Here is a 13,510-nt window from a genome sequence, read left to right on the forward strand (position 1 = left end):
AAGTGATGAAGCTTAGTGTTACGCTCATGACTTGGTGCATTACCCTATAACAGGGGTCGGCAACTCGCGGCCCTGGAGCCGCATGCGGCTCTTTGATCACTCTGATGCGGCTCAGCTGCATACTTGCCGGGCCCCTCGATTTACCCGGGAGACTTCCGGATTTCAGTGCCTCTCGCAGAAAACTACTGGGATTAATATCCTCCGATTTTCACCCTTACAATATTAATAAGGGCGTGCAATGATGGTACAGCATTTAGCACCCTCTACAATTTGTATAAACAGCGTACCAGCCCAGCCTCTTGTTATTTGCATTTTCTGCTTGCACACGTAAGTGACAGCAAAGCATACTTGGTCAACAGCCACACAGGCTACACTGACGGTGGCCATATAAAACAACTTTAACACTCTTACTAATAATGCGCCACACTTTGAACCAAAACCAAACAAGAATGACAAACACATTTCGGGAGAACATCTTCACCTTAACACAACATAAACACAACAGAACAAATACCCAGAATCCCATGCAGCCCTGACTTTTCCGGGCTACATTATACACCCCTGCTACCACCAAACCCATCACACATCAAACCCCCCCCTTCCCCCCTGTGTGTCGGTTGAGGTGGGCGGGGTTTGGTAGCGGGGGTGTATAATGTAGCCCGGAAGAGTTAGGGCTGCATGGGATTCTGGGTATTTGTTCTGTTGTGTTTATGTTGTGTTACGGTGCAGATGTTCTCCCGAAATGTGTTCGTCATTCTTGTTTGGTGTGGGTTCACAGTGTGGCGCATTATTAGTAAGAGTGTTAAAGTTTTTTATACCGCCACCGTCAGTGTAACCTGTGTGGTTGTTGACCAAGTATGCCTTGCTGTCACTGACGTGAGCAAGCAGAAGCCCCATACAACGTGTGATTGGGCCGATAAACTGGTTGTAATGGGCGCTAAATGCTGTACCGTCACGGCACGTTCGAGAGAACAGTTGCCCTGAAACTCGTAGTCTGCCGGAATAATCGGGAGGGTTGACAAGTATGACGCTGTCAAGCGCCATTCATATAAAACCCGCGGGCCGCACTGACATTCAATTTTCATAATAAGGTGTGGGCCGCGTGTCTGAGACCCTTGGTTTAAACATAGCACAAAGTAAAAAAAAAACTTTGTATGCAGTGTTATTTCATTTTAAATTTCAAAAGATTTTTGTGGCTCCCATTGTTTTCTTTAATTTGTGACACTGGTCAAAATCACTCTTTGACTGGTAAAGGTTGCCGACCCCTGCCCTATAAGATGAAGGCAATTGCATTTTATTGATATTTGAAATGTATTCAATGTTTATAAATGAATATTTAAATATACTAAATGTAAAAAAAGGGAATACATATTCAAAATAAGATCATTAAATGAAATCTAGTTTGGTTACGCCATCATAAGCGCAATACAAGGTTGTATAAGTTTCAACTACAATTCTAAATAAGATGTCAAAAGCAAACTGAAATCAAATACACACAGCTTAAAGATTGATCAATACCTATTTAAATTTAGTAATACATAAATATGATGATTTATCAAATTATAAAAGAAATATACCTGAACAGAACGCTCATCAGAATCAGAATCAGAATCAGCTTTATTGTCATTACGGAAGGTAACGAGATTGAGGCCATTCCATACAGTGCGATGTGTGCATGCTAGAAAAACAATCTGCAAATATATAAAAATTAAAAAAATGTAGAAGTGCAATGAATATGGTGTGAAAAGAATATATACATGAAAAAACAAAACAAAAACAGGGTGGTTGGTGGAATGGGTTATTGCACCGAAAAGAAGGCAGTTATGAGGGACAATGGGGCAGTCCGTTCAGGATGGTTATGGCCCTGGGGAAGAAGCTGTTCTTTAGCCTGTTTGTTTTGGTTTTAATGCACCTGTAGCGCTTCCCAGAGGGCAGCAGGTGGAACAGGTCAGAGCCAGGGTGGGTGCTGTCCTTGATGATGGCACTGGCTCTGTTGAGGCAGCGGGAGGTGTAGATGTCTGTCAGAGAGGGGAGAGGGCGGCCGATGATCTTCTGAGCCGTCTTGACCACTCTTTGCAGCCTCTCCCTGTCTGCTGCAGTGCAGCTGCCGTACCATACCGTAATACAGTAGGTCAGCAGGCTCTCGATGGACGAGCGGTAGAAGGTCAGGAGCAGGTCAGGCTTCAGGTTGTACTTCCCGAGGACTCTAAGGAAGTGTAGCCGCTGCTGAGCCTTCTTGATGATTGATGTGGTGTTGACTGTCCAGGAGAAGTCATTAGAGATGTGGACTCCAAGGTACCTGAAGGTGTGGACCCTCTCTACACGCTCGCCGTTGATGTAGAGGGGGGCAGGGTCGGTGCTGCTCCTCCTGAAGTCGACGATGATCTCTCTGGTCTTGCTGGTGTTGAGAGCGAGGTTGTTCTCCGAAGACCAGGCCGTCAGCTTCAGGACCTCCTCTCTGTAGGCAGCCTCGTCACCCCTGGAGATGAGCCCGACCACTGTGGTATCGTCGGCGAACTTGACGGTAAGGTTGTCACTGTGGGCCGGACTGCAGTCATGGGTGTAAAGGCAGTAGAGGAGGGGGCTCAGCACACAGCCCTGTGGGGAGCCGATGCTCAGCGTGCGGGAGGATGAGAGGTACGGGCCAAGTCTCACATTCTGGGGTCGGTCCGTTAGGAAGTCCCTTATCCAGGCGTTTGTGAGAGGGGGGAGGCCAAGAGTGTCCAGTTTATTGCAGAGTGTGTCCGGGATTATTGTATTGAAGGCAGAGCTATAGTCCACAGAGAGCATCCGGACGTAGCTCTGCTGCTGCTCCAGGTGGTTCAGAGCAGAGTGGAGAGCAACAGCGATGGCGTCCTCTGTGGACCTGTTCGCCCGGTATGCGAACTGGTGGGGGTCGAAGTCTGGAGGGATATGGTCCTTGATGTGCTGGAGAACAAGTCGCTCGAAGCACTTCATGTTTACCGGAGTGAGGGCCACTGGTCGGTAATCATTCAGGCTGGTGATGGGAGACTTCTTCGGCACCGGGATTATTGTAGATGACTTCAGGCAGGATGGGATGACTGCCTGAGCCAGGGAGAGGTTGAAGATACTGGTGAGGGGGGGAGCGAGCTGGTGGGCGCACTTCCTGAGCACCTTTCCAGGTACTCCGTCTGGTCCGGTAGCCTTCCTGGGGTTCACAGCCAGGAGCACTCGTCTGACACTGTGCTCCTGTACAGTGAGTGGAGTGGCGCCGGAGCCCGGTGGGGGCGGGGGCAGGGCTGGGGCAGATGAGTGTCGCTGGGGGGTTTCGAAACGGGCAAAGAAACAGTTAAGCTCCTCTGCCAGTGTCGCACTCTGATCCGCAGTTGTCATATTGCAGCCTCTGAAGTTCGTGATGTCATGAATGCCCCGCCACACCTCCCGTGAGTTTTTGCTGGACAGATGGGACTCTATGCACTTCCTGTGGTCCGCCTTTGCTTTTTTAATCCCTCTCTTCAGGTCGGCTCTAGCAACACTGTACAGTGCCCTGTCCCCTGACCTGAAGGCTGCGTCGCGGGCCCTGAGGAGTGTGCGGACCTGGCTGGTCATCCAGGGTTTCTTGTTGGGGTAAACCCGGATGGTTTTTTCCACAGTCACATTCCCGATGCAGAACTTTATGTAGTCCAGCACCGTTCCTGTGGCTGTCTCCAGCTCCTGTTGTTGGAAGAGGTCCCAGTCTGTGTGTTGGAAACAGTCCTGAAGTTTGGGGAGTGCATCGTCAGGCCAGGTCATAACAGTCTTTGTGATAGGCCTGGCCTGGCGTCTGATGGGGGTGTAGGTAGGAGAGAGCAGGAAGGAAAGATGGTCTGACTGTCCAAGCTGGGGGAGGGGTGTAGCTCTGTACGCGTGCTTTATGTTGGTATACACGTGGTCCAGGGTGTTCTTTCCCCTTGTAGAACACTTCACGTGCTGGTAGAACTTAGGGAGTACAGTCTTCAGATTGGCCTTATTAAAATCCCCTGCTATGATATGAACACCGTCGGGGTGGGCCCGCTGCTGTTCGTTGACGGTGTTCAGCAGAAGAGAGAGCGCTGTGTTTACTTTGGCGTCCGGTGGAATATACACAGCCGTGATGATAACAACAGACAGCTCTCTCGGGAGAAAAAAAGGCCGACATCTAACAGACATGTACTCCACGTCCGGGCAACAGTGCTGTTCAGTGATTGTCCCGTTGTTGCACCAGTTCTCATGCACGACGTAGATACAGAGCCCCCCTCCTCTGCTCTTACCGGAGTCCTTAGTTCTGTCCCGGCGGAGCAGAGTGCGTCCGGCTAGCTGCATGCTAGCATCGGGTATTTCCGGGTGAAGCCAGGTTTCGGTGATAATCATAGCACAACAGTCCCGAACATAGCGGTTTCCAGCAAGTTGTAACTCCAGGTCGTCCATCCTCATGATGGTTACACCAAAAAGTAACGCTATGAATCGCGTTTTTCCAAGTTTTTGGGGCATTTTTATGCTATTTCCAAGCATCTCCTTTTTATTATCATTGATTTTAAATGGTCAAACTAATGCATATTATATATGCATGCCCTAGTAAACAAAAAAAAGTCATATTTATTTTGATTGTTACATTTTGACGTACATTTGTGCAGGTGGGTGCGAATGTACCCAATACCAGAGCTGTACACATATATATACTGTATATATATATGTATATAAAAAAACAAAAAACATATACACTGTGGTGGCTGCTGCGGTGTTCCACGTCATCGTCTGCTGGGTTGGGAGGAGCATGGCCAGAGACAGGAGTAGACCCAACAAAGCAACCAAGAGAGCCGACTCCACCTTGGGCCGCCCACTAACTCTCGGCCAGTGTCCAGTCCGCATGGATGAGCGAGGATGTGTCTAAGCAGACCAAGGTGTCTGATACACCAAGATCACATCAGCCAAGACACTGTGAAGCTTGTCCGTCCCGGCGCTCAGCGCTAGCTCCGCAGCTCTGTCTCTTCATCCGCATCACCTCCAGTCTCTCCAAACGGACAGAGACCCAGCAGCTGGTCACCATGGCCAAAAGGCTCCCGGGAGGCAGATCCAGAAGTTCACAAAAAACACAGCAGAAGTCACGAAAGTGCCACCCCTTGTCGCACAGTCCCAAAGGGTCCCGAACCAAAAGGCATAAAAAGAAACCCACATGAAAACAAGAGGGAAATACCAGGAACACAAAAGGATGACACAAGAGCACAGAGCTCCTGCCAACAGCAGCCACTACAGCGGCGCCCTCTTGAAAAAGAAAAGGGTTTAAATAAAATAATACAAATAAAAAAAAATTACATGTTTGGTATTTTTGTTTAGGGCTGAAGTTCATGAATCTAAAATGTTTTAATGCCCTTAGAAAAAGGTTATGTACCCCTTTGGTACTGTATCGTACACCTGTGGAAGAATAAGACGTGGAAATTTTCAAATTGACCATGAAAATGGGAAAAAATTATGTTATTGGAAGATTAACAAAAATGATGGCCAAAATATAATAACATTTACTGAAAGGACAAAATAGTCAGCCTTTGTCTAATGACTTTTTATTAAAAAAAAGAACACAGTGGGACATGACATAATTTTTTTTTGTCCTGTTAAGCTACTCAGGCAAATCATATTGTTGTTGTAGATAGATACAGTTGCTGTATAGATTTACTTTACAAAAGAGAAGTGTGGAATACTTCTCTTGTACTTCAACCTACTCAGTGGCCTTGTGGTTAGAGTGACCGCCCTGAGATCAGTAGGTTGTGAGTTCAAACCCTAAGACTATAAAAATGGAACCCATTACCTCCCTGCTTGGCACTTAGCATCAAGGGTTGGAATCACCAAAAATGATTCCCTGGCGTGGCCACCGCCAGGGGCGCCGAAAAGGGGGGGTAAAGGAGACGGATTCTAGGGGCCCATGATGGAGGGGGGCCCAGAAAGGCCCCTAATGATGATGAAATTATAATACAGAAAAAATAATGACACTGTGTTGGGGGCCCTGTAAAGATTCTTTTCATGGGGCCCAAAATCCCTAGCGGCGCCCCTGGCCACCACTGCTGCTCACAGGTCCCCTCACCTCCCAGGAGGTGGTCAAGGGTGATGGGTCAAATGCAGAGAATAATTTTGCCACATCTAGTGTGTGTGTGACAATCATTGGTACTTTAACTAACTTTTGTTGCCTTTTTTGTATTTGACTTTATTAAATGGATTTATATTAATGTTTGGCGCAGCCAGACCAGAGACCAGGAGAGATAGAACAAGAAAAAAAGGAAGACAAAGGGATAAGAGGGGGATAAGACAGAGAGACAACAACAACAACAACAACAGAACAGCATCAGCAAATACGATATGTACAAATATGATACAAAAAGTGATAGCAAAGAAGCAGTTTGTTGAATATTAATAACACAGAAATTACAATGAACATTATTGCACTACAAATACCAATAGAAATAGCACTATGTGTAATGAATTATAACAATCAGTACCTCTATTATCAACAATACAATTGTTTTAAAATTGTATTAACCCTGTAGATTGTTATAGTAACAATAGGTTAAGCTTTGTCAGTTTGCCATGTGTTACCCAATTTCCCCTTGGGGAACAACGTTGATACATGTTTGATGAAACGTGATTGTATGCATGAGTGCATGTATTCATATGTGCTTGTATACAGTATGTGTATATGTATGTTTGTACAGTCAATGTGCGTGTGGATGTATGTACTGTATTTGTGTATAAATGTGGGAGCGCAGGTACCTATGTACGTAGATAAGTACCAATGTGTGCTTATCTATGTGTGTGTGCGCGTATGTATGTATTAATGAATTAATATACGTATATATAATTGTGTTTATGAGTATGTATGTGCATTTGTATGTACATGTCCCAGTGTATGCGGGAGCCAAAGTACAGCCCCAACCAACCAGAGAGGCCAAAACAGCAGGTGCTGTGCCCAGGGAACAAGGGACCATTGGCCCCATGCAGCCAGGCCGGCCAGTGACAGGAACCACAGAGCCTACTGTGCCGCCCGACAAGGCCAGCGGCTGGCCAGAAACAGACGGGTCCAGCAGAAGACAAGGCACGGAAGAAGCAGGGAACAGCCAGTCCCCAAGTTAGCGAGAGACCACATCCCACGCGGGCAGAAGGGCCCCTCGGGGCCTTTCTGCCCGCCGCAGGACCGCCTAGCACGGGACCACGGGAACCACCCCACCTGCAGGGGCCGCAATGATGGAGATGGAACATCCAGCAACTGCCCAGGACTTGATGAGTTGGTCCAAATCAACAGGTTGTTGACGCAAGCAGGATGGTTCCAGGGCTGCCAGCCTGTGTTGTTTGCAATATCGTAGATTCAAGAATGTCAGATCCACTTTTGCTTCCAAATTTTGACCAATTGAATCCTTGTCACACTCACATCATGTCTCCTTTGATTGCCCCATTTGACTTGGGTTTCCATGCCAACATGTTTTGTTCTGATTGGTGTTTGGACCTTGTCTTTGGGTTAATACACTTCCTGAGGTAATTTCACTCCCCCAACTCTTATTTTAGAATACATAAACTAATGGAAATGTGATGTTCCCGGATTAATCAAATCTTTTGTCCGGCTCTTTCGAGTGAACGATGAGAACCGATTCGCAGTTGTGAGTCATTGGTTTGGGAGCTGTTTTTTATGCACATGCAGATACAGTGTCGCCCGACTGGAAACTTAACTAGAAAACAAGTCAGAGTCAAAGGAAATGCAGCAACATTTGGAGTCACTTTGTTTTAGTATGTTTATTTGTATTATTTTTTCTGGTTCGTTGTTCCTCATGTAAAGTAGTCCAGCATACACACACCAGGTAGGGTAGTGTAATTTTGTATTTACATTTTTATTACGTTTTTATTTTTATTTTATTCATACTTTTTATATTCATATATACATTTTATTCTTATTATCTGTGTATTTTTTCTGTTGTTACTGTGCTACAACATTTTTTCAAAATAGTGATGTCATTGTCAAAGCATGGGCATACGACACCACCCTATGGAATAATTACAATGAAAACACAACAAAAATAAAAAGATAGTCAATATTTCAGAACAATTCCCAACAATAGAGTAATATTTGTGTAACTCAAAAACATATTATGATCCACATCTTATCATACAACTGCATTAGTAATCGTTTTCTTGATAAAAACAAATGACTTAAAAAAAATAAAAAATTTAAGGAGCCATTTTTTGAACGGCTATTTGAAAAGAACGCCTACCTTTTGAAGAGCCATAAATCCCATTTTTATATACTAACATTCTGGTTAACATGGCTGGTGGGATCCATGACTTATTTGTGTAAATATTTATCAAGCAGGGAAACATGAGTATTATGTCAAAATGACAAGGCAGAAACATGGTGAACAAAAATCAACAAATATTAATCATGTTAACATGCAAATACAGAAATAATAATTATGTTCCTTTAAGTTGTTGTTTCAACCACCCGAATAAAGGTATTATTGTGTAACTTTAAGTAATCTAAAAATTAAAACTGAACATCCTTGTCTTTTGTCCTCAGGACAGTGTTGAAGAACAATGACTTGCGCTCACGACGGGAGCTGACAGCCCACCTCACCAATCAGTGGCCGTCGTCTGAAGCTTTGGACGCCAGCGCCGTTGCGTTGGACACGCTGCTGGTCAGGAAAAGCGCTGGACAGTGGAATAAGTAAGTCAATGGGATTTTCATATTTTATTGTTGTATCTGCAAAGAAGTGGGACTCAAAAGGATTTGGCTGTACAATCCATGAATACAGTAGAATCAACCATCTCGTTAGGTCTTGGTCCTCCGTGTTCTTATCACTAAAAAGAGCCTTCTTTTTGTTGGGTCAATTTATGTCAACATGTGATCTAGTCAGTCCAAATCCAGATCGCGGGATCAGATCGGGGCTGATAATTGCCTGCTTTAACTGAGTGGCGATGGGCTGATAAGCTGCCATTATGTTTTACCACAGTTGTGTCTCAGTGTTGACATACTTAAGATTGTACTCAGGGGGAAAGATTCCTTCGAAATGGATGCACGCTAAGAGAGACAAATTTACGTTTTCATTTTCCTTGTTACACACTTGCAGGACTCTCATTAATTCCAGGAGGGTGCGTGTCCTGCCAGAACACTGGCTCCAATTTGAGAGCATGCAGCAACAAATGTGTCATCTAGCCACAGTGCAAAGATACTAATCCTTACTACTCTGGTGGAAAATAGTTCCTTCCAAGTTCCTTCCCAGCTTGAAATCGGCTGGGATCTGAAGCCAAAACATCGGATCGGAAGCCAAAAATGTTGACCGGTACATCTGTAACTGTAGTATTGTTAACATCAGCATTATCACTAAGCAGCGTGAAACAACAGCAGCAGCGACATACTGTAATTGTAGATTAACTACGATAAAAGTATTGGACAGGACGTCGAAAATGTGTAATAAAGTTGTACTTTATATAAGAAAAAAATATATAATACAAAAACGGTACAAAACGATCCTTATATCTTGTTATCTGTCATTCATTCATCACCCGTAGGCTCGTAATCCCCAATCTCAACAACCACAATGCACCTGCTCCCGGTCTTTCTAACATCCGGTTTTGCCGCAATGCATTGTGGAACATGCAGTCTTTTAGTTAACCCTTTGTTCGGCTATTGAGTAGAAAACAACTCAATTCAGTGTCAGTGTTTCTCAAATAATATCAAATACATGTATAAATCAATTAATGCCCTTTGAACTCTTTTTAGCTGTAAATAATAATAGATCAATTTATTAGCAATTAAATCAAATGATCATCACACATGAACTATATAACGCATAAGTGGCAACATCCTCCCCCCATGAACTACGTTCATCTAAATCTCAAGACACTACAGTAACTGAATAGGTCTTCTTAACAAAGTCCCTGAGGGAGTGCGGACTATGCACGACCTGACAAGTCCATCTCTGCCGGTAAACAGTTCTGTGATTCTTCCCAGTTTCCAGGTTTGTTTGGGGGTGTTGTCCTCTCCAATGAGTACAACGTCACCCACTTTCAGTGGGGTGGGTGTCGGTGTGTCACAGCGGTGCGCTGACTTCAAGTCCAATAGGTAATCCTTGCGCCAGGCGGTCCAAGAAGCTGGTTGTGAGTCTCTGTCTGTACTTCCATCTTCGAGTGATCTCTGCCTTGTTTGCAGTTGGGTGCTGAAAGTTAGCAGGGAAGGGCTTTGGTGGCAGAGAGGTCAGCCGTTTTCCCACCAGAAAGTGGGCTGGGGTCAGCGGCTGTGGTTCATCCACTTCATTGTGCACAAATGTCAGAGGTCTTGAATTTTTGATCGCCTCCACCTCTGTCAGTATTGTGCACATCTCTTCAAAGTTGAGTGAAGCTCTCCCTAGAACTTTCTTCAGGCATGTTTTTACTGATCGGATGAGGCTCTCCCAGAATCCACCCCACCAGGCTGCTCTTTCTGCAATGAACTTCCAGGTGATGCCCTTTTCTGAGAAGAACTCTACAGCTGGGGTTCTTTGATAGCTTTCCACAGCTCCTTCAGGTCTTGATCAGCTCTCTTGAATGTTCTGGCATTGTCTGAGTAGATTATTTTGCATAATCCTCTTCTGGAGATGAATCTTTTCAGTGCTAACAAGAATGTCTCTGTTGACTGATCTGAGACCAGTTCCAGGTGTACTGCTCTGGTAACAGCACAGGTGAATAGCGTGATGTATGACTTCTTCCCAGAGTCATCTGTTTTCACATAAAGTGGCCCTGCAAAAGCCACACCCGTGACTTCGAATGATGGGGATTCAGTTATTCGGTCTTTGGGCAAGGGCACAGTGATCTGCTGTCCGGCCTTTGCCTTGAATCTTTTGCAAACTGTGCAGCTGGCCACAGTTGTCTTCACTAGCTGCCTGGCACGCAGGATCCAGTATCTCTCCCTCACTTGAACGAGAGTGTCTCTAATTCCTGAGTGCATCACTTTTTCATGACAGCTTTGTATCAGCAGTTCTGAATATCTGTGTTTATTGGGCATAATCCATGGGTGCTGCTCTCTGTATGTGAAATCGGACTGCTGCAGCCTTCCTCCCACACTGAGCAGCTCGTGTTCATCCAGGAAAGATTTGAGTTCTTTAATCTTGCAGTCATTGTTTAGGCCCTTTTCCGCTTTCAGTTGTTTGATCTCCTGGCTGAAACTCTGTTGTTGTGTTGTCTTGATCCAGTACTTTTCTGCCTCGAAGAACTCGTCAGCAGTTAGTTCTCCTTTTTTCTTTGTTTTTGTTTGAGCATTGGCTATGAATGTCTTTATCCAGGCTGTCACTCTGAGGACTCTTTTCAGCTTGCTGTATCTTTCCAGTTCTAACACTGGTTTAGTGGGGTCTGTGTCATTTGCAGCGAGCTGTACAGTGATCTGTTGGCTGGACCTTAGTTCTGCATTCACCTTGTCTGGAACATTGTCATTTTCAGTCTTCTCTGAGTTGATGTCAGAACGCTGGGCCGTTCCACCATAGGTGGTTCTGTATCAGCCCTTCAACACTTTGTCCTCTTGTAGGGAGGTCAGCTGGATTTATCTTCCCTGGGATGTGTGACCATCTCTCAGGGTTGGTCAGTGACTGGATCTCGGTCACTCTGTTTGCAACCAACTGTTTCCACTTCTGAGCTGAGCTGCAAATCCAATGCAGTGTAATCATAGAGTCTGTCCACATTCTTATCTGATTTGGTTCCAGTTTTAGAGTCATCATCAAGTTGTTGGCTAGTCTCGCTCCAATCACAGCTCCCAAGAGCTCCAGGCGTGGCAGTGTCATTTTCTTGAGAGGAGCCACCCTGGCTCTGTGGTTCCTGTCACTGGCCGGCCTGGCTGTATGACTTTCACTGTGTTGCATTGTGACATTGTGGGTACAGAGGAGCCAAACGTGTGAAGAGTGAGTGTCTCTTGTCTTATTACTGGTAAGTTCAGGCTCTTCACAAGGTTTTCATGGATAAAGCTTCTCTGACTCCCTCCATCGAGTAAACAGCGAGCCATTTTTCTGCCTAATGGGCCTCCTACCCATGCCTTAACGGTTTGTAGCAGCACAGTGTTCTGTCCATCTTGTTTAATCTTCGCTGAGTGAGGAATGACTGAGGAAACAACAGCCTCTTCTTTAACATTGGGGGGCTGCACCTCACTTTTCTCACCGGTGCACACAGAAATGTGATGCCTCCTTCCACATTTTTCACATGATGCATCCTTCACTTTGCATGTTTTTGCAATGTGTTTCTGTCCCAGACACACGAAACATCTTCCCATTTTCTTGATCTTTTCTTTGCGTTCAGGAATGCTTGTTAGTAGGGCAATGCTCAGATTTGTGTTCTGCACTATCACAGAATATACAGTTATGGGTCTTCTGGCTGACTGTGTGCAGTGCAGCAGCAGATTGCATGCTGGGTCTGTTCATTTTTATGCCATTGGATGAGCATAACTGCTTTCATGGCTTACTTTCTGGTTTGTGTTCTTTCTGGGTGTATGATGTTGTCATTTGCAGTGCTCTTTCCCTGCTCTGAACCTCCTTCTGTAGGAATTTGACTATTTCATCAATCTTCCATTGATCATCATCTCCCCTCTGGCGGCTATATTCAAGAGCTATGTCATCTGGAATCATCTTCATTAAAATTGGGCATAGTAGGCTTCCATAAGTGTCTGACACTACACCCAGTGACTCCAAGCTCCTAATTTGAATTTCACATTCATCATATAGCTGCCTTAATGCATGCACATCAGAGGATTTCTTCACAGGAGTTAGATTCAGCAGCCTTGACATGTGAGCACTGATCACCAGATCTTTCCTTCCAAATCTGCTTTTCAATAATGTGATAGCACTGTCATAATTAGCATCTGTAAGCATAAGTCCTGCTACTGCCTTTGCAGCTGTTCCTGTGCGGTACGTTTTCAGGTAGGTAAACTTCTCATGTTTGCACAATGCATCATTCGTGTGAATAGCAGTCTCATACTGGCTCCAAAACTCCTGCCATCTACTGACATCGCCATTGTATTTATCAATCACCAATTTCGGTAGCTTTACAGACTGTCTGTATGCTAATGAGTTGGCCGAGTTAGCGTCGCTCACCCTCTGCTGCGATGATGCTTGTTGCTGCTGTTTTTCATCCTCTTTTTTCTTCACGAGATGACACGTTGTTTGTAGTCCTCCGTATTTTCGATCTCGTGCTCCAAGTCATCCAACGCCGTGAGCAGTTCAATACCATTGTCCAACTCAAATAGACTGTCCTCCTTCGCGGACAGCATGTCCAATAAAGTACTCAAATGATCAATGTCCGGATCTGGTTTGGTCATTTCTCCATCTATCTGGTTCAAAAGACGTGTCGTAGTACCTCTGATTGCACCCCGTTTTCTTCTCATTCTTTCCATTTCGGTCCTACGTTCCTCTTCTGTCATCTGAGCAGCGGCTTTTGCTTCTCCCTCGCTCATCTTTTTCCGGGTTTTTCGGCACCAAAAAATGTAGATTAACTACGATCAAAGTATTGGACAGGACGTCGAAAATGTGTAATAAAGTTGTAC

The 13,510-nt window shown here is 45.1% G+C and overlaps 1 protein-coding gene across 4 annotated transcripts in view; it reads left to right on the forward strand.

The window, feature by feature from the left end:
• The window catches only part of rundc3b (RUN domain containing 3b), a 104,022-nt gene that overhangs the window by 83,209 nt on the left and 7,303 nt on the right, over nt 1–13,510 (forward strand). For 3 of the 4 annotated variants that reach the window (XM_061955797.1, XM_061955802.1, XM_061955801.1), the window contains exons 9-10: nt 6,872–7,267; nt 8,531–8,677. In XM_061955797.1, coding sequence (XP_061811781.1) covers nt 6,872–7,267; nt 8,531–8,677 — 543 coding nt within the window. The remainder of the gene's footprint in view (nt 1–6,871; nt 7,268–8,530; nt 8,678–13,510) is intronic. The other variant, XM_061955804.1, reaches the window with a different exon arrangement.

The sequence above is a fragment of the Nerophis lumbriciformis genome, linkage group LG04 (genome assembly GCF_033978685.3).
Source record: "Nerophis lumbriciformis linkage group LG04, RoL_Nlum_v2.1, whole genome shotgun sequence".
Classification (NCBI taxonomy): Eukaryota; Metazoa; Chordata; class Actinopteri; order Syngnathiformes; family Syngnathidae; genus Nerophis; species Nerophis lumbriciformis.